Consider the following 25,862-nt stretch of genomic DNA (forward strand, 5'->3'; position numbering starts at 1 on the left):
ACGCAAGGTAGAAAAATGTCCTCCAGATAATATATGCCATTTGGCGATTGCATTTAACCAAAGTGTCTTTATCATGATTGAAGACATTTTAATAATGAATGGTGCAGTGAGAACAACTGTGCCACGATACATGAAAGCACCAATGCAAGTAGACAATAATGTAAGAGTTTATAAGAACAGATTTTGCTTTAAAATCATGATAAAAGTAAACTATTGCAGTCTCTGCATGGAATCTGTATACAACTCCTCCTCTTAATATATTATTATTAATAATAATAATAATACATGTTCCCACAATATCAGTGCAAACTATTCAGGAGAAGCTCTGGACAGTAGATAATACAAAGTTTTCTCACAAGCAAATAAGCATAATTTCACATAACACTTTTGGACGTACTCTGCCTGTTGCTTACTATCAGTGATATCAAATCATACCACCACTATAATGAATGATCAAATGTGAATTTGCCTGCATGGATATTTCATGAAGCAGTGTCACAGCAAAAACAGGTCCACTCTCAGTACTAGAAATCCCCTCATACATTTCTTTCCCTCATCGTGTGAGTCCAGCTCTCGCAATCAAGATATGCAAGTCCTGCTACGAGTCCCTGATTAACACCACTGCTCGTGTAGCTTTGTTTTAACTGTCCTCAGTTAAATGAGAAATTAAGAGGCAAGAGATAGAGGCTAATAGCATTTATTAACCCAGCGTGAACGGGCAGCGGGGCAACCACGCTCCTCCACCACCGTCTAGTCCTGCTGGCTCAGTCGGCGTGGCCCAGAGAGGGGAGTGGAACATAATAAAAACCAACAAATGCACCCAGCTGATTAATGCAGCCCTGTGGCTATAGTAATTATCCCTCTCCACACTCCTCCAGCAGACGAGCCAAACAAGTGTGTGGCATCGAGAGGGGAGTGTGCAAATGATGGATCTGAGAGCACTGTGTTAGTGGTTGGATAAAGACACATTTTTGTTGATTTGGTTGGTTCTGGAGGTGGAGTTAAAGCTTTTACACTTCCATTTAGAAGTTTAATTGCTGCATGTGTACAATATGCTTGCTTTTTTGCTGAGGGTTTAAATTCTTTACATGTGTTTAAGTAGTTGAAAATATAATTTGTCTTTAAAATATATTTTTTATTTCAACGTTAAAGTGAGAGCTCGTATTTCCATCATGGTCCCAAGATGTTAAATAACACATATAAAACATGCAACATGAACAATATCATCTTAAAACCAGAACCACATCAGTGCACAGTAAACCAAAGAAAATAATAGTAAAGAAAATGCACCTAAATGTATCAAAACAGATTACTGCACAGGTAAAAATGCCATTAATAATCTTTCAGCTTGACCTCTGATGATCCCTCTTATTTATATACAATGTTGCTATAGCTGCTTTATAATGAAATGACTTCTAGGAATGTGCAACACAGAAACATTATCTTCTTTCTCTTCTTTTTTGTTTTAATTTGAACCATGGTTCTATGTTTCCATGATGTTATTATTTCCGATGGAGTTGTGCACGTTATCATTCTCTCTCTCGCTCGCTCTCTCTCTCTCTCTCTCTCTCTCTCTCTCTCGTTCTCTGTGTCTCTGTCTCTATTGTTAGTTAAATAACAGGAATAAACATGATTTTCCCAAGCTAATAATATTTCTATGTCATACGTTTGTGGGCTTTCACAAGATAAATATGAATCAGCAGCTGTGTTTTTCTCTGCACTCATTCCTCAAATGAGTTCAGCAGAACATTTCTATTTGAATGGAAACACAGTTTGTTCAGTCATAATTTTCTCTGAGATAAACCCGATTTCATCAACTTGCTACCTTTCAAATAGAAAACAACATTTAATTCCATATTTTAGGGAAATTACTTTTTGGCTTGTATTTTTCCCATTTCGTTGATTTTTGTTGTTGTTGAATATCAGTAATTTAAGTCAGTGTAATGTCGTGTGATGAGTTTATTAAAACCAGAGAAGTGGCAGCGATTTGAGTCTACAGCTAAACACCTGAGAAATTCAGTTTTCTGTTATCATCCTGTTGTCTTTTTAATTCATTCTATTTTTTCGTATTTTGCTAAACTGTTATACTAATATATGGATGCAGAAACAATTCAGTTAAATCAGTTTATTATTAAAAGTTGACATGCAGCATTTGACACAAGTTCTATCCACAGCACACAGTGAGCTTCCTGCTGAGCTACATAGTACAGTGTGTCTGTCAGGAGAGGTCAGAAGGTCAGTCATAAAAGACTAGTTTGCTCATGAATCAGAGATTTAATTACATGCAACCGATGTGACAGGGTGTCCCTCAACTCACCACAATATGTAATTACTATTTATTGACAGCTAACGATTGGTTTTCTCTTTCACTTTTCAGAAACAAGGTGCTGATTGCACACAGACGGTTAAATCTTAGCTTTTCTGATCTGCCTTTAGAAACGTTTCCTTCAGGTTTTATGTATTTTTGTTCACAAGTGCACACATTTTCACATACTGTATAAGCCTAATGTTCTTTCCAAAATGAACCCAATTCCCTTTTGTATCCATCTCTTCTCTGTTAAATTAAGGCCATATCCCAGCATTCAGAGGCACTGGAGATAGTGAATTTATCACTGAGAATGAAAAACGGCTAATGAGTGCAAACCTATTATGAAAACATAAACTGTAAGTGTTCAGACCCCAGACTTACTGTGATCTGCTTAAAGAGACATCCTGGTCGTATAGCTGAAAATCTGTTTTGCTTAAATACAGACCTAATGATTGGATTACTGTTTCTTCGTTTGGTGATAGCGTGATAGTGGGATTACAGACTGTGTGCTCAATAGATTTCCTGTCAGATGCCACGAAGCCCGGTGTCCCCTTGCTGGGCTGAAAGGGAGGGAGGCAGATGAGCCTTGGACGAACAATATGGCCCACCTCAGAAAACTGGCAACACAAACAAAAGAGTGGAGCTACGGAATTAAATACAGTGAATTTATTTAACTAATAGACTGAAAAAAAGATGAGAATGTCAATTTTGATAATGGTTCTCCAATGTTTAATTGACCAAATCCGCAGCTTTACAGTACCTTTTATATAATTTCCCATTGCCAAGATATTTTCACATGCACTCTAAATTTGGATATAACTTAAATCTTAAAATAAAACATTTCCACATTTATTTATTAAACTTATTCCCCAGCAATCAACCTTGATATGAATCATACATGTCATCTAAACCTTAGTGTCTTTCCTTTTCTGTCTTCTCTCTCTGCCTCATTAAAAACATAAACATATCTCCTCTATTGATTATGTCTGCATGTCTTAATCAGATCAGCGGGAATATCCTGGTTTTCCTCCGCACAAAAGTACATTAAATGCCAAAATATTGATCAAAAATTTAATTTGAGAATGCACAGCTCCTTTTATTAGAGCAATCAGCTTTTGCTCCTGTGACTTTGATATGGACTGACATGAAAAGAAGACGTTCAAAATTATAATTCCTTTTTATTTAAAAGTCAGTTGGGAAACAGAGTCTGTCCCGAGGCTTCTGGCGACACAGCAACGCTGTGATCAATAAGAGCATGTGATGGGTTTTGTATCGATCAGGAAAATGTGGGTTGATGAAGTGGGTCGGAGGGGAGGGAGGGCTTTGGGTTTCCTCTGATGGCTGCCACTTTACACAGACGTGGTAAAGATCCACTCAAACTTGTCTGTCGTTGTCATCATTATTATCATTCCTGCCGAGGTTATTATCACTCTCGGTTTAGTACATCCTGCCTCTTTCGGGTTTGGTAAATCCCCCTCTCTACACAGTGTGATTGGTGAAATGCTGTGGGAAGCAGCTGCCATTACTTTAAAGAAGGGCAGGCTGTGGAAAGCCAGATCCACGGTGGGGAGGATAAAAGAGTAAAGGGAACAGTTTAGCTCTGTAAGCTGGCACTGAGCCTTTTAAAGCACAGTAAACAGACCTGTTTAAATCGCCTTTAGTGAACGTGCTGCTACTTCTGTTGCCTGTCAATTACTGCTGTCCACTTCAGTTTACTTTTGCAGAAGTAAACATCAACTGTGACTCTAAAGAAACTGCTCATCTATCTCCCTCTCTGTATCTATCTACATCCACATCCACATCCGTATATCTATATTTAACTATATCTATCTGGGGGAGGGTCTGCCTGTGTCTGTGTTTTGCAGCGCTCCCTTGTGAATGACTGGACACCGACTGGTTGTTCATTAGCCCGTCCCACCTCAGTACTCTTTCATCCTCATTGGCTGCTCTCAGGACAGCCTTCCTGAAACCGACCAATGGCAGCTGCTCCATATGCACCAAACCACTCCTTTCTGCTCTTAAAGAGCCCCCATGACTTCAATGGAGACTCAATCCCCTCACTGACTTACTCAGCCTGAGTGCGCTCTCACCACTGCTGCTCTCCATCCATCTGTCTGCCTTTTATTCTCTCTTTCTCTATCCATCACTACCCTGATCTTTATTCTGTCTTCTCTTCTCTACACTTACTTCCTGTTTCCTCTCATCATTTTTACCTCACGTTTTTCCTCCTCTCTATATCACCACTAATCTTCCTCTATCCACACATACTCCTGAGCCTGAGTGTGCAGCACCTGTGCAGACTGGAGTTTGTCGGACAGAAGGTTTTTTTGTTTTTAATTTTGTGCGTGTGTTGAACAGGGGGAGGGAGGGGAGACAACACCCAGGAACACCTGACCAACATTTCATCAAGATATGTGGAGACTTAGGAACTGATTTCCTCCTCCAGCTTTTCCCCAGCTGTGTATTTATCTGTTTTGTATTGCAACACCTGGAATGCTTAACGTGGACTGATGGATGTTTCCGAATTGTGCATCCCTGATCCTCTCTGCTACCACAACCAGTAGGTGCATCTTTTTCTCTTCTCTGTTTCATCTTTACTTCTATGCTCTACTTTTTATCAAAACGGAGAGAAAAAAAATCATAAAAGTCTGTTTAAATCATTTGTGAAACAAATCTCAAGCATAAAGTAAACTATTTCAAAAGCCAGGGAGTTCCTCGTGTTGCCTCACCCCCCCCCCCAATGTACGGGACAGCCAACCCGGCGGGACAGCAGAGCTCCGTAGTGTCAGTGAGGCTGCGGTAGCGGTAGAGTAGCCCGTGGGGAGTCCAGCTCGGAAGGTTGCCCTACAGCTGTCTAGCCCTGCATCAGAATCCAGGGTTTAACCTCCGCCACAGGGAAGAGCCAGGGGCCGATTAATGCGGAGGATATCCAGACAACTATCCTCTGGCAGCAGCCGGTGTCCCAGGGACAGAAAACTGTGACTTTACTGTTGCCCAGTCTGAGTGAGAGTGTGTTCTTGAGGCAGATAAGAGTATATTCGACGGGCCTGCCTGTGTTTGGTTACAGCTCTGAGCACTTTGCTGTTGTTTGCAATTTTGCACTTTGCTTTTTTTTATTTTGCTGCTTATCATGGAAAGAATTTTTATATTATACTTACAAATTATATTTGAATAACATTAAAGTGTATATGCATATTGTCATTGTGCATTTAGTGCAGGAATAAAGCAGCTTGTTCTACAGTAGTCAAACTCTGGCATCTCAAATGAAGCACCAGTCCTTTTAAATTTCACGACTACACTTCTTGCATTCCTAGAAAGAAGCTCTTCTTTTTACTGGGATCCTCTTAATGTTAAGCTGTAGATGGGATTGGAAAGGTTTAACCTGCTTAGCACTTTTTACAGGACTATGATTGGGAATATTTCAAACTGTCCACAAGATCTTCTGTAATGTTAAACTAAAACTCATAAAAGTGAAATAACATCAGCCTGTATTTGTTTAGCAAGATAAAAAACATATTTGCATTCAAATGTAACTGCTCCTATTACTGTAAAGGGGATTAGTAACAATTATTTAAAAGTGGTTGAAGCTTTTATACACTTCTCATGCTACATGCACAAAAATGTGCTTAATTTTTTACATTCATTTTATTTTGTATTTTAGATTTGTACTGGCACACAAAATGACAAGTAAAAAAAAAAAGTATAAGATTGACAACAGTGCAGTGAAATGTGCAGTATACAAAGTAAGGTCCATTAAATAAAGTAAGTAGATTTAATTTAATTACTACAGTCAAATTATTCACACTAATTTCTTAGTGGACAGAGAACTAGTTTCGGGAGTGTAATGTTTAACCACAAGTGTTTAGAGAATTTGTCAGTTGTTTTGATATCTCACATAAAAGTAACAGATCAGGGTTTCATGACTTTTTAGTGTGTTTAAATAGATCGGTTTCATGTATTGTCTTTACAGCCTTTGACATTCGATATAGTAATTCCTGTGCAGATTGCAGTGCAGTTGAAAAAACTCCACAACCCCTGAGCTCTTTTTCGCACAGTCATCACTTTCCAGAATCTGTAGAACTGCATTTAGTACACATCCATTCAATAAAGACTGGTATTTAAGTTATTATATGTTTTATTACATGTTAACACTGGGTGTGTGTGTGTGTGTGTGTGTGTGTGTGTGTGTGTGTGTGTGTGTGTGTGTGTGTGTGTGTGTGTGTGTGTGTTTGTGGGGTGTGTGTGCGCATCTGCTTGTATACCCTGCATATGTGGACGCACACAAACTCACCACTCCACATACCTGTGATACTACTAGCCTAACTGAGTACTTCCTCGGATTAATGCTGCATTTTCTAAGGGAGTTATTTTAACTGCTATGTTGATTATATTATTTAAGGAGAGCAAACAATGATAAGGCTTTTAAAAAAATAAAATAAAATAGCCTGTCCTTACTATAAACTGTAGAAAATGTGCAGTTTATATTCTATACAGTAGTAGCAAAAACTCTTTTTAGCAAAAAGGTATCGTAACAGAAGCTACAATATATAAATGATTCTAAAAAGTGTCTTTGCCTGTAAGTATTGTTAACGTAATACAGTTTACCACCTAGAAGTAATTGTAGTTGCTCATGTATTTGCACACAGTAAATATGTGCCTGTAGTGTCACATAAAGCCATGCTTAGTAAGGTCTGGCTTTGGGGAATGCTATTAATAATCCCTTAGTGGCCTTTTGGCCTGACGACCAACCTACTGGCCAGAGGTCAGAGGTCCCACGACTGCTGTGTCCGACTCTCACGCCACGTCTCTGCTGAGGAGGCAAATATGCTATTCTACCAACAAACTAATATAAGCTTATCAGGCATGTTACATTATAGATATATTTAAATGTATATCCACACAAATCCTTATTGACTCTTACAGATGTTTTTTTGCAACAGTGTTTCCTCTGCACAAAACATTAAATGAAAAATGTTATTGTACATACATGTAAATATAATGTGCTGATTTAGTGTTGGGATATATGATTTAATCTTTATAAAATATTCACTTGAGGACCGTTTTGGTGTTTCTTGAACCACATTTTAAGCAAATTTGTGTGGAGCCACAATACCGACTGGACCCAGAGTCCATTAAACTGTGTAATCTATTACAATCTGTCTCTTCAGTTATTCTTCTCCACTTTTTCAGTCAGATGACATGATTTGAAAATTCTGGGAAGAGAAAAAATTCCTTCTGCCTATAAATGTTTTTTTCATGGTCAACACTAATTTCAACAATTTTATATCTTTTGAAACCAAGACACATTATTGTTCTATTATATAAATGTTTAACAAGCAGTTGTTGATTTTAAAATGGTCAAGCCTAATTATGTCTCTGTGATTAGCCGTGGCAGTTTTGACAATGGCATCATTTACACTTAAAGTTGAAATGTTGTTTATGTTCAGTTTGCTCTATAAATCAGATCCATTTCTCTCTTATTCCACTTGCTGTTCCCGTAGGTGCCCTTCATAAGCAAACCAACAGGAATACATAAACACAATCAGTCAAACGTATTCAAACACACACACACACAATCATAGACACATAAACACATATGTGCGTGCACATAAGGATGAGACCAAAGAATCACACACTGACCTGGGATCTAATTTTAGTGCTGCATATATATCATGGAAACACCTGACTGTGTCTGTTAAGAGAAACATCATCTTATCATGCGTTGCATCTGCATTTATTACACTAGTGTATGCACATTGTCATATTGTGTTTATAATGTAGTGTTTTCATTTGTCAGTGTCATTAATATCTTAAAAAATAAATCGATAAAAATTAGTCCAAGCATTGTCAAAATTCTTAGCACCACCGCATAATTCCATTTCATAAAGAAGAGATTACAAAGTTGATATTAAATATACTTTTATTTTATTTGTTTTTTTCTTTGACAAATAACCTATAACTTTGACTAATCTTTGACTAATAAGTAATATTTTACTAATATTTTTAAATGTAGTATCGGAAAAAAATTGGCTTAATTAAATTACAGCAGAATATTTCAGCCCTGTGCATAAGCGCATTTTGTGGAGTTGATTAGTGACATATAGTGTACAGTATTATGTTGTATTATGTTGGGCCAAAGTGGAGATTTTTAACTGGAAACTGCCATGATATAAAACTTCCCCCAAAAAACATCTGATATTTATGAAATTATATTTAATATGTTACTGATAGATTTTGGGTCTTATCGCTGCTTCTATGTGTTCTTCAAAAGCATTTAAGTGTAGATCAGAAATAATAAATAGAATTTTAAGTCTTTGTAACATTGCTATAAATGTTGTTTTGTTACTTGTGAGGGCCAGTGTCTTACATTCTGCTTAATCACCGTAGTGATAGGACAAATTTGGCTGCTTCCAGCACACACTTCTACACTGCATGGAAACAGCTATCACTGCACTTTAAGTAACACTGTCACTGTTGTTGTTTTATTAAATCCCATATTCAAGTTTGTTGGCTAAGGGGACCAGTACAATTGACTGGGAAGCCAAACGAACCCACTGACGGATGCAGGAAGCAGTTTCAGCAAAAATGACCACAGATAAAAACAATTCAAAAGTGTTCCGCCTGACGTGTTTATTAATGGCGATGGCTGCTGCATATGAGGGTACAGCCCAGCTCTGTGTGACGGCATGAGGGAAGAAATAACTTCATTACATGTCATGACCCCCCTTGTGATGTAGATATATCCTTTAGGCAGCCTGTCAAGGACTCTGAATTCATCAGGATGTAGATGGAGGCTTTTTTTGCAGCCGCTTTTCAATCAAAACATTAATGTGGCTTTCATGTGCTCAGGCTGAGTGCAAGCAGCAGAGACGACCTCTTAGAATGAGTTTGTTTTATTGATCAAGTAAAATTAACACACACACACACACACACTAACACACACCCACACAGAGAACAAGAAGCAGTGCGTCTAATCATGGTGTGGGTCAGCCAGCATGTTTAATTTAATGGGCCTCATCGTAGCTTCACGAGGTCTCACATTGTGAACTTAATTCCTCTTCACCACGTTAATTTGCATTGTGTCAATTGACCGGAGCGCTTACTGTATCAGCTTGAGTCTCACTTGAAATTCAGCCCATGCCCTAATACCATTAGGCAAATGCAAAGTTGTGTCATTTACACATTTGGGGAGAGAGAGAGAGAGAGAGAGAGAGAGAGAGAGAGACGAAGCCAATTTGCGCCGGACAAGACTCGCTTGTGATTATCAGTGGATGTTATTACTGTGGAGAAGCAGACGTTTGAAGGTTATGTTTCTGGGCAGTAATTGAAATGCAAAATAACATTAGGATCAATGGCCATCTCTGTTTATTTATGAAATCAATATTGGAACTGTCCCTCATGAGTCCCCCCTCTGATTCCCAATGACGGCTTAAGTCTCTGCTCGTTTATTCTTTCTCCCCCATAACCTCTTTCTTCTGTCTCTTTTTAAAAGGCAGTTAGGGGTGTGTTTGACTTTGCAGGGAGAGCAATTTCCTGGAGGTGGTGGACGTGTATGTAGATGGGGGGGGGTGGGGGGAGTTGATACTCCAGGTAAGGAGACATCATCCATGTGGGAAATCTATGCAATCTCTCCTCGTGGCAGTGACATTGAAGAGGCCATATGTTGGAAGGTGTGTGTGTGTGTGTGTGTGTGTGTGTGTGTGTGTGTGTGTGTGTGTGTGTGTGTGTGTGTGTGTGTGTGTGTGTGTGTGTGTGTGTGTATACATACAAAAGTAGTACTGGAACTTGTGGTAACTTTTAAAGGTAGGATATTTGTAAGAATGTAAAGCTGTTGTACAATGGTTTTCAAAACAAAATTCATAAAGAGCACTGGATATTCTTTCTCCACTTTCCGGACACAAATCTGTAGTAAAAAAAAGTCCACTAACTTATTCTCTGAGATTTCAACCATGAAGTGTGTTTAGAATAATTACAGCAGAAAATTCAGTCCTTCACAATGAAAGCACAAAATTCAAACTTTAGCTTTAACGTTATTATTGCTCTAACAGTTAGAAAATCTGCAGTTATTTTTATATTCAATTGATCATTTAAGGATTTTTTTAAAGCAAAAATGGCAAAGCATTTAGTGGTTCCAGCATCGTGACATTGAATATTTGGGGGGTTTCTTATTCTTCTATAATAATAAACATGATATCTATCTTCTTCCTCTTCTATCTTGTACGGTTAGACAGAACAAGACATGAAGACATCACCTCAGTCTCTGCGACCTTGTGATGGACATTTTCATTATTTTCTGTCAAAACAATTGCAAATTAATCAATTTGGAAAATAATCTTCAGTTGCAGCCCTAAACTTTATTTCCCCTGTCCTACAGCCAGACGAAACATTAAATGCACACAGACTTGAACATTAGATAAATAAAACCTAATAAAATGCACATTATATAAATATCTAAAACATATGCTGAAGGCACAACCTACCACAAAGAAGCAAGATATTAAAGCACAAAAGAAATGCAACACAATCTAAATTAGACCAGGAATAACATTTTGTTTAAAGGGTAATTACCTCAGTCCATAATAGCAGTAAATAAGTCTTTTAAATGCCGATTAATTAAATGAAGTAAACTATTCCACGGTTTGAAGACAGTAAATGCATCATCTCATCAAGCAGACCTGTAAGAGAACTTAAGGAGGTATATATTGATACAACAATTCAGACTTGATAGCTAGAATAGTAACTAGAATTGTATATGTAATATTTAAGTTTATGGCTGAGAGTCTGTGATTTAGATGTGTTAACTGAAGCTGTAAGGTTTGAGCAGACTGTTTAAGATATTGAGAAGACATGCACAGCTTGCAGATTTTAATTAACGCTGTTTCTATTGTAACCTTAAACTATTCTTTAAAAATGTATTTGATGTCTTTTCTCCATAAACCGACTAAATCATTCGCAGTAGCGCATAAATGCATTTAAATTTTAGACGCATACATTTTTTGATGACCTTCATTTGTGCCAACGCTATGTCACACGCATGTTGTTGTTACTACTTAACACTTGGGCGACACACGCTACCCCATTTTCCCGCTCGCATGACCATTCATTTCCCAGACACCCCGGCCGCGAACTAACAGTGTAATCTATGTGTCAGGCAGGAAGGGGCCCTCAGTGTAAGGCTGATAGAGTTTGCCCCAAACAAGGACAGCCTATCATAGAAAGATTAATGAACTAATTTCATGCATGGCTCCTTGCCTCTGTCCTTCCCTGCGCTTCCATGTTAGGCTGTGTGTTCAGCACTATGATTTACGCTGTGTTCTTTGCTACTAGCTTAGCCCCAAGCTTAACAACAATATTTCCCCTAAGTGGGAAAATACATAGTCAAATATGGAAAGTCTGATTGTTAACCCTTTACACATGAGGAGGATAGCATGAGGTCATTGTGGAGAACTGCTTTGATTATACATTTTAGAATTTATTTTTTATTTTTGACTGCTGGTAAAAATTTACTGTGCTGAAATTCGGAAGGCTGGAAAACATATTTCATGGTTTAGAGAAGAGGTGGATGGATTCAGGATGTATGTAGGGAAGCAGGGTATCTGAAACACTGCCAGCATGAGGAGGCATGCCAAAATACACACACATACACATACACACATGCAAACATAAACATTTGAGATTTTAAGCTGCTCTGCTGGAAAATGTTACACCCTTCACGCTTTGGCTCCAAGCTAAAAAAGAATTGGTCACTGATCTGAGTGTGTTCAGCATTTCAGGCAGCGTCTCGGTCATATTAAGCATTATGCACAGCTCTCTGCTGTAGTTTTGTCCATGAAGTCGTGTCTAGACGCTGTCTTTCTTCAGCGGGGTAGACACACTGAAACCTGTGTCTGGCGTCCATTGTGGGACCGTCTGGGCCTCTAAGAACAGCAGAGCAGAGAAGGCAGGTGACCTTCACGTCTGTCTGATGAGTCTTGCTTGTCTGCTCGGTTTGTACCATTTTTCTGCGCGGCGGAGCAAACACACCCCATTAGATATTACTGTAGGTGCAATGCGTTTGTGCGTGTTTGAGTGAGTGTGTGTTGCCAAGGGAGCGGGGTAGGTGGAGGAGTGTCAGGCTGCGCTTAGAAAATCTGTGTCTTCATAATAAGAGGAAGAAACCAAATTATGAAACTATGAAGCTATTTCTGTCCGAACGGATTGGTGGCTCGTGCCATTATTTCATTTCGACAGATTTGAAAGGACCCATTAGAAATTTCCATTAAACCTAACAAAAAACATCTCCCCAGCGTTACTGTGTGCTAAGTGGGGAATGAACTACTTTTTACATATGCCACAATGTACTATTCCATAGGGAATCCCCCTATCTGGCTGCGATGATGTATTAACTGCTACCACGCTGCTCTCTCCAATTCCCTCAGATGGGAGAAAATATACCTTCCAATTGACTATAGGTGCATGCATGCTGATTGCTAACCAGATTTAACGTGTGCCCTGTGAATCTTTTATAAACCGCAATAGCTTCAGAATGAAGACTAACATAATGTTGTATCGCTCCATCTCACACTATGTTAACAGTCCTGACTGATTAAAAATGCATAAGGAATGTCTGGGACCCGTAAGAGGAGGGTTTATTTTTTCATGGCTCATCTGGAACAGGAAGGAAGCAGAGGATCAATAGATCTGATCTGGGCCCAGGGGTAGAGACTATCTCCTCCTCCTCCTCCCTCCACCCGCTACCCGTTAGCAGTTAAAAGAGAGGTTTCATGTTATCAGGGCCTGATGACTTCATGGCTTTATAAACACTGAGGAAAAATACATGCCTAACCACAACAACTTTAAATTTGAAAACCCAGGGCTGCCCCTGGCAGAAAAAAGGCAACATGTTCAGAGGAATCTGGTCAACATGAGCTTTTTGTTAGTTTCAGACATTCTTAACATGGCTTTCCCCTGTTCTCGTCCAATATTTACAACTCACAAGCATGTAGAGCTCAAGTTGTGTAAGGTCAGCACCAACTCTGATAGACAGAGCCAGCGGTTCTTAGACAGATCCAAGCCTCGTTTCATGCTTTGTTTGAGAGGATGTTATTTAAGCTACTGCAAGTACAACAACATACAGATGCTACACTGCCCTAAAGAGAAATTATTGTCCAACAATAGCCTTAGTATTCGCTGCTATTTATTGTGTCATGCACATACAAGTGCCCAGCCCTCGTGAATTTAAAAGACATTTTTCAGAAAGTACTTCTCATGGCAAATAAAGAACTGTGTCCACTTGAAGCTCAACCAAAAAAGTCTGTCATTTTAAACCTCCCCTTTATAAAATACAACTCAAGTTGTTCTAGAAAAACATGCAGCAATGCAAGAAGCCCTCCAGAAACCTTTTGTTTTTGATCACATCTGATCATATTTTTCAATTATCTGGCAACAGTTTATTTTTGTTAGTAAGTCTGTTGTGTGTACAGAAGTTACATTTTCCATTAACTCTGCCTTTTCCCAAACTTTATAATGAAGTTTGCCATCAGGGAACATAATCCCAGGTCAGTGCCTCTTCCTCAGGCTCTCCAACCTCTCACTTAAGTCCACCGTAACCCAGCACCGTCCTTTGGCAAACTAAGCGGGACTATTGATTGGGTCATGTATTACCCATGATCCTCCATATGCTGAGTGTAACACCTCTCTCTGTCCATTAACAGCCTTCTGAAGTTGCATTCATTCATTTACTTCTGGCAGCCGACCAACTGTGGGCATTGTTTGCAAGATGTATGGGGCATCTGTTGACATGGTCGTTAGTTACCATTTTGCCTGAGAGAAATAAGCTGCTGTAGTATATCACTTGGCATTCCAACACATAAATGGTTGTGCCGGTAACATAATCTATCAAACTCAGATGGACCGTCGTGCTCCATCACAGCTGATGAATTTCTCGCAGAATGATCAGGAGATGATGGAAGAAAGCAATGCTCAGTGCTTCTTGTAACACTTGTTAGTGGTGATCATTTCAGTGATACTGTAGTTTTCTAATGTATAAGTAAGTTTCACGTACGGTTCTTTGTGTCTCAGTTCTCTAGAAAATCAGTGCTTATTAGCATGTGAGGTAAACAGGCTCCATTTTCATATCGCTGATGTTTGAAAGCCCTGTCCCTCCAGTATTTGTTTTACTTTAATTAAAAGATTGCATGACCCTGACTAGTTAAGAAAAAATAGGGAATTTTCTCCCACATTTGGACTAACGGACTCCTTAAAGAATTAAGAAGAATTTTTAAAGATGTTCCGTTATTGGCCAAGAACAATGTTTCTTCTCAATGAATTAGCTCTGTTGCTCCCCAGTTTGCACTTTATTTTCTGTAAATTCAATAACTAAAATTGACCACAGCTCTCGCCTTGTGTGTGTTTATCCAGGCTGCTAACCAGAATGCCCTCTGAGGACCGACATCTATCCTCCAGCTGTGGTTCTTACGTCAAAACCGAGCCTTCCAGTCCATCCTCCTCGCTAGTAGACACCGGTAGTCACCACAGTCCCAGCGGCAACTCTGACGCCAGCGGCTACATTAACGGCAGCAGCAGACACTCACATGCAATGGACTCCCCGCCGATGTTCAACCCAGGCATGCTCGGTGGTGGCGCTGCCGCTTGCCTACGCCGCTACGAGGAGTGCTCCGGCGTTGTGGCAGACGACTCGCCGATCAAGTGCGAGTACATGCTCAATGCCATTCCCAAGAGGCTGTGCCTGGTGTGTGGTGACATTGCTTCAGGGTACCACTACGGGGTGGCCTCCTGTGAGGCCTGCAAAGCCTTTTTCAAAAGGACGATACAAGGTATTTCCCACTTCTTCTTACAACTTTCACTGGCTCACCTGAGCTCATCTCCAATGTCTATATACTCCTAGTTAAACCTGAGAAAAATCATATTTTCTGTAATTTCCCAGGTGGTTGAATGTTCTTCTCAGAAAGTGTTAGCCCATTAACCAAGATGTACTATAACACACCTGTCTATATTTTCATAATGATTCTAAATAGTTTTTACTAGCTTTACCACAACATTTGTGATTGCCAGGAAAACATATTGACCTGATGGGGAATCCATTTTTATGTGTTTCTCAGTGCTGGTATCCAACCGTCTGCTCTTATTGGACTCAAACAAGGTAGTGATTACGAGCGTCTACAGCAGGCATTAGGCCCAGACTGTAAATCTGCTCTGGGTTGGGATTTTTAGATGCGTTTGCATGTGAATTGTACTCATGGCATCGACATTGCCATGTGTGGAAGCTGTTCCAGAATAATCACTTGGACAGAGAGGATATGCTGTCAACTGACAATTTAGAATTTTATTTGCAGGATTTGTTGTCTGTAGACATGGAACTAGACAGCAGGTTAGTGAGAAGATAAATTTGATCCGTCCAAACCCTTCTGAATTACTGGAGCAATACAAAACAGTTCAACATCTTCTTCATTTACCTATATAATTGTATTGGTAGTTGGCACAGTAAAAAAAAAAACACAGTAGTGCATTACTGCAAAACATAAGTTGAACGTGGCTGATTTATTAAACATACAGTAGCTGGTTACTTTCTCTCTGTAATCACTGTTAATGTTTCACTGTCCCAGCACACTTTACAGGTCATGGATTCTTGGGAATTTGGATAAAACAGGTTTTAATTTTGAAAATAAAAAGTTAGTTAAATTACAAAATCTGAAGGTATATCATTATAGACCAAAGTCTTGGCTGTTCAGCAATGTACTGGTGCAACCACCTCATATTTTTTTCATAAAATAGATGTTTTTCTAGTTATTACTTTGTTTTTGTCAACACCGTCAGACACAATAAAAAGCAAATTATGTTTTATTTAATTGGTCTAATATGCATTTAGAGTTTTTAAATCATTATCTGGCATTCGTAGTACACAGATATGCTGTTAAATGTTGAATATTCACTTTTGTTCATTTTTTATACTGTTTCACGTGTACTCCTTTAAAAGATCTAACATCATACAACGTTTACTAAAGCCTAAATAGAAAAAAGTAATGTTTTTTTTATTTAACAGACATATATTTGTCTTAAAAGAGACTATTACTTTAATAACTCAACAGCACTGAAGAAGAAACATATTGTAAGCGTATTCATTTAAAACAAATAAAACTCCCTCTGACGGTGGTGACTTTAGAACTGACGGTGGTGACACTAATCTGGTAACAGTGGCCTCATAACAACATACAATTCCAAAATGTATACCACACAAGATGGCTTCTTGCTTAACAACTTAATTTAACTATTGGATCCAAAAAAATAACAATCCTGAGCATGCATATTATGTGAAAGAGTAGGTTTTTGTCACCACCGTCAGACATCACCACTGTCAGGTTTTCTGTGATATACAGTCTGACGGTGGTGACAAAAACCTCCAAATAGTCCTTAACGGAGGCTAGAATATAATTGTTGATCAAAATAAATACGGCCTCACGGCTGTGGTTTCGGCCCCAGCCTCAAGGCCGAACCACAGCCGCGAGGATATCCACAAAAACCTGACGGTGGTGACGTCTGACGGTGGTGACAAAAACCTACTCTTTCACATGATATGCATGAGTTGTTCACATTAGCCGTCTTGTTTCCCCTCTATTGCTAGCTACTTCAGACCTCTTCTTAAAAAGTATACATTTATGTCAAAATCTAATCTAATATTTTTCATACAAAAGAGACGGTGTTGAGATTTTATGGTTGTGACAGTAGCAGTGTCGAAAAAGAAAGTTTAAGAGCTTGAGTGATCTTGAAGCATGCAGTAGAGATGAAGGTTTGAAAATGGGGTACTCAGGAATGTAGTTGACCTTGTAGTTGCCTGATTGTATTGCTTTTTATAAATATCTGACGGTGGTGACAAATATGTGGGACACATTTTGAGCAACCACAAATTAATAGTAAATATTGTTAAAAACTCACTGTAGTTTTTAAAACATATTACAATGTACTATTTCATGTGGTAAAGATATTATTCAATTCAATTATTACTTTTTGTTTTTTAAATCAAGTTGAAATGATTATCTCCTGTCCGAGGACAACTGATTTTGTAGGCAATGGGCCAGCAAATAATCATTAAATTAAAAAAGAATTAAAAATAAACCTATAAAATAAAACCTTACATATGTGCAAAGGACCCCCTGATTATAACCTTGATTCTTTTTATTAATGAAAATGTTATTAATTTCCAAAAGAATTGGCACTTTTCTTAGTGGGACATGTTTTTGTCAAAGTTTCAAGAATCAGTGAGGTGTTATACCTTTCTGTTTATGCTATTAGAGAACACAAGTATAAAATAGTGACTTCAATTCATGTTGGCCAACTCTAAAGTTATTACCCAGCCTGCTGCACAGATACTCCTGATACTCACTGGTTTGTACTTTTGCTAAAACAGAAATAAATGTCAAGGATAACAATATGATGTGTGTCCGTCTGTATTGATTTACAAAACAAGCAATCACTAAGAAAAGTGGAGACAACAAAAATTTGTCTTCTAATAAACGTTGCTGCTAGATGTATGTGTTTATGAAAGGTTGACAAATAGACAGCAGACAACATTTTCTTAAAGCCACTCACTGTCTTCTGGCAGATTTAAGCTACCTGATTAGCCTACTGGCTGAAGTCGGTGTGTTGAAGGGATTCATTCAACATGTTGCAATGTAAACCTAAAAATGTATATACCAGTTAGACTGTAAAAGCTTTACTTTCTAGCTTAATCTGGTCAATTAAAGGCTGCATGTGTCTCAGCAAAACAGTGAAGGACTGTAAATTGTTCCCATTTGACTTTGGGTTGTCTTGCAAAGATCCCCCTCTCTTCTTCTTCTTCTTCTTCTTCTTCTTCTTCTTCTTCTTCTTCTTCTTTCTTCTTTCTTCTTCTTCTTCTTCTTCTTCTTCTTCTTCTTCTTCTTCTTCTTCTCCTTCGTTGAGGACAGGCCCATAATGAACCTAATCTGTCCGTGATTCGTCCTGAGCCGCGGGAGTTTCAGTCAATAACAATCAGTGTTGGGTGACTGTAATTAAGAACCAGGCATTTCATTGGGAGAAAGTCAAGAAAGGAGGGAGGGAGGTGAGGATCTGTTCTTTGCCCCCTGGCCACTCCAGCCCACACCCAACAGGGAGGAGATGGGGGGGGGCAATTAGAAGCTGAGGCACGTGTTATCGGGGCAATAACAGTGGAAGGGAAGAGAGACGCTGAGGAGTCCTCCAAATAAAAGGCAGAGGGACAAGGGACAAGGGACAAGGGACGTGGTCATTCACTGAACAGAGAAGTCACTTTAATGGAATGGTAATCAGGAAGGGGGGTCCCGGCCTCGGTAAAGGAGGAGGACAAGGAGAGGTCCAGCTTGAGTGGAGATGAGTGCGTGGATAATAGCATGGCATAATCATATATCAAAATTTAGAGGGAAAATAAGAGAGGTTAAGGAAGGATATTAGAGTGGCTGAAATGTCCTTTGAGAAATAAAGGTGGACACAAGACCTGATTAACTAAGAGGGTATGCCGACAGTGAGCTTTTAGAGGCAGGCAATTTAAGACTATTGTGGACCCCTAATGCAACTCCCGCCCCCCCCCAACATACACACACAATGATGACACACACACACAGAGGTTATTTTGGATCCATTCAGGTATAAAATGTTTCCTTTAATAATTATAAAATGATATATTGAATGTGACCTTATTGTCCCCAGAGGGCAATTCTGGTGCAGCATAAAAAAATGATGTTTTTGTAAGAATAATGTTCATGAATAAAATAAATATGAAAGAAGAAGAAGGTAAACAAGGTGAAAAAAGAAGTATGCTAAACTAAGCCGGCCCATTCACTATTTTCTCTGTATATTAGCCACTTGGTAGTTTCTCTATAGTGAGAGGTAAATTGAGATTTCGGGCACCTACGGATCATCATAATTTTTGCATCATTATTGACGGGTGTACAGCAGTGTTTCACAACAGCAGTAAAATGTGATGCATTGCTTTGTGGGATTGTCCATACCATGGACACTACTTTTGAGGGCACTAGTGGACAAACACGTATTGCATTATTTTCTGCTAGTACAAAATAATGCATTAGTTGGGCCCAAATTCCATTCTACATATTAATCGTAGACAGTATGTCCTATATAGTGATTGTCTGTTTTTGCAGTACAGTAATTTCTTAAAAATTTCAAAAGAATACTTTACGCAAGATTAGGCAGCTTTATTTATATAGCACATTTCAAGAACAAGGTAATTCAAAGTGCTTTACATAACTTATTACTTATTACCGTCTTTGACCGACAGCTACCTGTGCCATCAGTCAAACTGTAACTATGAAATGACGTTGCCAATCAAACTTTACAAACAGAACGTTTAAAAAAAAAAAAGTGAATACACATTTATTTTGTTTTCCAACTCCATCTCTCTTGTGTGCACCGGTTAGTGTACATCAACAGTACCCTAAAAAAAATCAAGCATTCTTTTAGTATGCATACTTTTGTGTATAGGCTACTTCATTTACATTTTTCACTTTTCCTGTGTGAACACAGTACATGTTTAAAACCTGTTTAGAGTAAGTTGTAGTATTAATTTGAGACAAAGTTATTGAATTGTTGTATTTTAATTGCACAAACAGTATAATATGACAATTAGTATGAAGTACATGCTGTATACAATACGTTTGTAGTATAGAATTGGTACACACATCAGCACTGTACTGTATTTTCCCTATAACGCCTGTCAGTTTAAAAGACTTTACCTACCCTGAAACCAGCAGCAGCCTCTGCCAACATCCTGGCATGGTGCCCCGGGCCCCTCACTGTGCATATGACCCTGCTGGCACCATCGATGCCAGGGATCCTGACAAATGTTGGCACCTTCCCCTCGACCAACAGGGGATTGTGTGTGTGTGTGTGTGTGTGTGTGTGTGTGTGTGTGTGTGTGTGTGTGTGTGTGTGTGTGTGTGTGTGTGTGTGTGTGTGTGTGTGTGTGTGTGTGTGTGTGTGTGTGTGTGTGTGTGTGTGTGTGTGTGTGTGTGTGTGTGTGTGTGTGTTGTGGGGGGCAGCTTTGGCAGGACTGCAACAGATAACACCTGGTTTGCTGTTTTTAGGTACCATTAATACATCTCTGGACTTAGGGGACATTGTTTAAACACTCAATCAAAGGATTCAGGTACTTGGGATAGAGGATTTGTCATTGGATTTTTGGGGTCACGTCAGCTTTTGAAGTGACACGTAATGACCCTTAAAAATAATTGTTAACCGAAACCTGTTGATAAAAACAGGCAGCGGTTACATGGCAGCCGATTTAATGTCTGTACTTCTGGCTTTTTTTGGACCCGATTGATGAAATTGCATACAAATTATTTCCATAGTGAGCCAACAAACGTCAAGACGGACTTGAATAATACATTGAGTTTTGCTGCATGATATGGAAGCCTTAGATTGGCGAGTCTAACAGCAGCTCTTGGTTTTTACTAGATAGCCTAATCCAGAGCGCTCAGCTGCGCGCCCATCTCTTAGCCCTTGTGTTGTTGAGAGAGGGCAGCTTCCCCATCATCCTTTAGGTGAAGAAGGATGAGCTTGAAGGGGTCGTGGTGAGCGTTGCAGAGAGGATGCTCTGCATTAATGAAGCCAATTTATCTGTGAGTCAAAATGGGGGTGGGACTCCGGGGCGGGGAGGTGCTTTTTACATGTCCCATCAAAATGCCACTAAAACCTCCTCTCCTTCAGGAGTGTCATACGGGGTCACCTTGGGACAGGTGTGTGTGCCTGTGTGTGTGTGTGTGTGTGTGTGTGTGTGTGTGTGTGTGTGTGTGTGTGTGTGTGTGTGTGTGTGTGTGTGTGTGTGTGTGTGTGTGTGTGTGTGTGTGTGTGTGTGTGTGTGTGTGTGTGTGTGTGTGTGTGTGTGTGTGTGTGTGTGTGTGTGTGTGTACACACACGCATGTGTTGTCTCTAACTGTCATTCTGTGCCTGTTCTTTACTCTTTCCGATTTGGTCTCCTTTTCTATGCAAAAATTCTAAAACATCTGTCATTCTTCTAATGACATCATGTTTTTCTAATCTTCTACAGGGAATATTGAGTACAGCTGTCCGGCCACCAATGAATGTGAGATCACCAAAAGGAGACGCAAGTCGTGCCAGGCGTGCCGCTTCATGAAATGTCTTAAAGTTGGCATGTTAAAAGAAGGTGAGTACTGATTTTATTACCTGGTCATTTTTTGTGTTCTTCTTCTTACCTAATTCTACTTCAGGTATAATTTAAGAGATATAGGGCTGAAACAAATCATGGATGTATCAATCAACAGAAATGCAGTCTACAACCTAATATCAAACATTGACCAAAATGATCTGGTTCCATCAAGTCAAGTCATCTTCTCAAATGTGAAGTATTGTTTCTTTTATTTTATACTAATTTGTGACAATTTAAATTAATCAATAATTAAAATAATTGTTAGTTGCAGCCCTGGTGAGATTTTAAACAGCACTTATTGGTCTCAACTATTTAAGAGAATTATGATAAAAGTAGCATTGAAAAGGCAAAATAAATATTGTTTTTAAATGGAAATCTTACTCCCATTCTTCTGATTTCTGTTTTTTTTTTTATTATAGTTAGAATTAAGCTGTCCTGTATGGGACCAAAAACCTTATGATCATCTAAATTATAAAACTTTTAAATAACCTATTAGATGCTGTTGAGATTGTGACCAAACTTAAAACAAGTGTTTTTAGCTCATGAAGAGTTGATCAATGAAATATGAATATGAAAAGCTTATTATTTAGGGTTATAAAGTGGATTGCTGAGCTTTAGGAGTAACTATCAAAATGTTGAACATAGACAGTTGATCGTGACTCTAACACAGTCTAACAGTTTTACTGGGGGCTAAAAGAAGGGTCAGTGATCAGATATTAAACCAAGCTTTGTCCTCCGGGAGACACCAGTGGCATCACCCACAAACCTTGCTTACCTCTCCTCACACTGTTGAGCCTCTCTGCGTTTAACTCAGACGGGTAGGAACAAACTGCTGAGTTGGATGTTCCTACCAAGACTGACTGAGAAGTGTAACAGTACTCTTGAAAAGCACAGGCTGTTCTCCTAAGACTTCCCTCTCCCCTGGGCTCTGGGTGTCTCTCTCCCTCACCCTCTCTCTCCCTCTCTGTCTGTCTGTCTGTCTCCCTTCCCCTCTCTTGCCTGGCATATTGATCCGCTAAATGCTTTCCGAACATCCCACCTCACTTCCTGCATGTGTTGTTTCTCCTCTAGAGAGAGACCTTTGGGAGTACAGAGGGAAAATCTAGCCGATAGATTTTTCTTTTTCTTTTTTTCAAAGGAAAGAGGGTTGTTATGTGTTTGTTTTTTTGCATTTGTTTGTTTAGCTAGAAGAGCTATTCCACCCTGATGCATATAGTCTAGCTCTTAGTTATGCTTTTGTAGAGAGTATTATAATACCTAATGCTGAATTGGGACTTCACTGTACACCTTTTTGGACAGATTTTTATGCAATAAGATGCACCTTAAAAAAAATATAATAATAATAATAATAATATATATATATGCTTTGTGAAAGCAAGGGAGAATTATGTATAATTTATTTGTTGAATTTCATGCCATGTATTTCATTGGCACATTTTTACTCCCTCGGGTTTTAGTTACTTTAGATCAGGGGTTTCCAAACTGTGAGGTGCCGAGGGAGCTACGGAGGCAGAGATACTGTGTGAGGTGAAAGGGAGAGGAGAATGTGTTCTGTTCAGGTGTTCTGAAAACAATGGAAAGTTAGTTAATATAGTTTGATTTGTCCCGCTTGTCAGGAGCAGCAGCAGTGGCTGTAACACATAACTCATGGAATTGTTTGAGGTATTTTAAAACCCTTAGTGCACAATCAACTTTAAAAATGTATAGAAAAAAGGCACTCCTTATGAAGAACTTGTGGGAGAATTATGTTTTTCAAGTTTTCTTCAGAATCAAAGTAACTCAGTGAGCTTACATCTATGGGTACATTGTGGGATGGGCATGATAGTCCCCATCAGTGTTGTAATGTAACAAAGTACAAATACTTAGTTACTGTACTTAAGTAGAATTTTCACGTATCTGTACTTTACTTCGTTATTTATATTATTGGAAACTTTCACTTTTACGCCACTACATTTTCCCTCAGCGTCTTCGTTACTAACAAGAAATGTTGTCATACGTTGGAGTGAACAAAAACTTCAAATTCTGTTTTTCTCTTTGTTAATGTCAGACTTTGATGTTTAAGAAGGTGTGGACACCCTGAATATTATGCTTTACTATAAGGAAGCCACAATAAAGTTCATTATCAAAGTTTTTCTGTACTTTTACTTCTAATAGTTAAGTACATTTTATTTCAGAAAATTACTTTTGGTATTCAAGTACAGTAAATATCAAATACTTTAAGACTTTTACTCAAGTAATATTCTAAAAGGTGACTTTAACTTCTACCAAAGTCATTTTCTGTTAAGATACTTGTACTTTTACTCAAGTATTGCTTTTAAATACTTTATATGGGACTGGTCTCCATCCACCAAACCAACACTTAGAGTTTAGTTGACAAATGATAGCTTCAGAGTAGTGTCTGTGTTTTTTAATACTTATTCAACAGAACATTATTTGAGCTCTGATATTATTAACATCCCTTCACAATGTTAGGACCAGCATGAAACTCCACTAAGTACAACATTATATACCAGTTTTAACACAGATTACACCATGTTAAATTCAGAGTTCAGTCCACTGCCATCTACACTGATTGTATAATATATATCCTAATGTTAAAAGGAGCGTTCAAAAAAACTGTTCATAGACTCAACAGTCATCATTTCCTAAAATAAACCATGGTCATACCATTTTGTTGTGTTCTGCCAGCACCAAACACAACTCATAATAGAAGCTAGGAGCAGTTAACTGCAATCTGTGTTGGTAACACAAGATTGTATGTCAGGCTCTTGGTTCACTGCCACTAATACAACTTCACTATGTATGCTGTGTTTGTTCATCTCAGAATGAAGGGTCATTCATTGTATTGCCATTAACACACTATTTATACATGCGCCCACTCTTGATGTCTTCATCCCGGCCCAAATATCTCACGCCGAGGCATTGACTCTCAGCCAGAAAAAACTAAGTTCCTTCAGAAATAAAGCTGAAACTATTAGCGCATGCTTAGAGGAAAACGGTGGGGTATTGTCTGTGGCGGGCCGAGCTAAGCCGTTGATGTGGACAGTCAGCGTGTGTGTGTGTGTGTGTGTGTGTGTGTGTGTGTGTGTGTGTGTGTGTGTGTGTGTGTGTGTGTGTGTGTGTGTGTGTGTGTGTGTGTGTGTGTGTGTGTGTGTGTGTGTGTGTGTGTGTGTGTGTGTGTGTGTGTGTGTGAGGGGAAATCTGTAGCCTCCATTGCCTGCTGCTCCTGAGACGCGGCATCACAGCCACCTCAACATGTGGCACAGTAGTTTATTCTCTGAAAGTGATGACATTCAATTAAAAGGAAAAAGGACATTTAATTGTAGCATAGTGCCACACAACCTTTTACAGACATGGGGGGGCTTTGATCATGGAATCAATGGGGGACAGCGGCTTGCCCTACTTCATGTAATGTGATCACCATGTAACAAGTGGCACAGGACTGGTCATGGAAAAGGAATAATCACAAATATGAATGCAGGATGCATGTAAGAAGCAAACTAGTCTTAAAGAGATCTGCATTACATTACCGCCACATGTTGCATTGTAAACCTCTTAAAATTGTCTATTTTACAACTATTGGTATACCAAATGACCAAAACGTTATCATGTTAGAGTTATTACCTCATGAATTCGTATTACCAATGCTCAGATTACAATCTTCCCATGCTCTCAACATCCCAAAGTTATGTTTTAAATAGTTACAGTGCGGCAGTGTCATAAGAACTACTTTGCACTGCAGAAGATGTTGAAAGAACTTATGTGATCAGTCGTTCTAAAAGTGTCTAATATTTCCACCAGGACCCTCCTAAGCTCCGCTCTAAGCATGCCATCCCGAATTATAAAGTGCCAGCTGCCACAGTTATACACCAGCACCGTTGGTGGGCAGGGGAAACCCCTCCTCCCTGTAACACCTGCCTAATCAGCTGACTTGAGTTCTCAAGCCCAGTTTGGTGGCTTCAGGTGTGTTTGGAGTCCAGTGTCGGTCCAAACAAATCATCTGTTTCGTAAACAGTAGGGGAAGCAAAATGAGCCAGTGAATTAAAGTGATGAGGGGTTAACCATTATATATTGTATGATGTTCCCTGTGTGGGTGCACATTACGTGAGTTTGGATGTGAGTAAGCCGTTTTTGTGACAAGAAATGAATTAATTATCTTGTGTGTGAGAGAAAAAATCAAAGAGACTCTTGGAAAAAATATTGTAGATGCCAGGCTTCTTTCCAGATCTGGCTTTACTGCTGTGCCTCTGCAGAGCGCCTGGATGAGCTGCACGGAAGGTAGCTGCAGGAGTCTGTTTGAGGAAACCAGCCTCGCTCAGTGACCCCTTAAATGTCCAGCTGAGGCTGATAAAAGGTCACAGGTCCAATGGAAAAATTCTC

At 39.1% G+C, this 25,862-nt stretch overlaps 1 protein-coding gene across 2 annotated transcripts in view; it reads left to right on the forward strand.

The window, feature by feature from the left end:
• The window catches only part of LOC120546828 (steroid hormone receptor ERR2-like), an 80,133-nt gene that overhangs the window by 37,187 nt on the left and 17,084 nt on the right, over window positions 1-25,862 (forward strand). The window contains exons 1-3 of one of the 2 annotated variants that reach the window (XM_039782051.1): window positions 4,375-4,868; window positions 14,708-15,123; window positions 21,363-21,479. In XM_039782051.1, the coding sequence (XP_039637985.1) occupies window positions 4,819-4,868; window positions 14,708-15,123; window positions 21,363-21,479 (583 nt within the window). In that variant the 5' untranslated portion in view covers window positions 4,375-4,818. Of the gene's footprint in view, window positions 1-4,374; window positions 4,869-14,707; window positions 15,124-21,362; window positions 21,480-25,862 lie in introns of those variants that run through there. The other variant, XM_039782050.1, reaches the window with a different exon arrangement.

This window comes from Perca fluviatilis, chromosome 18 (assembly GCF_010015445.1).
Source record: "Perca fluviatilis chromosome 18, GENO_Pfluv_1.0, whole genome shotgun sequence".
Taxonomy (NCBI): Eukaryota; Metazoa; Chordata; class Actinopteri; order Perciformes; family Percidae; genus Perca; species Perca fluviatilis.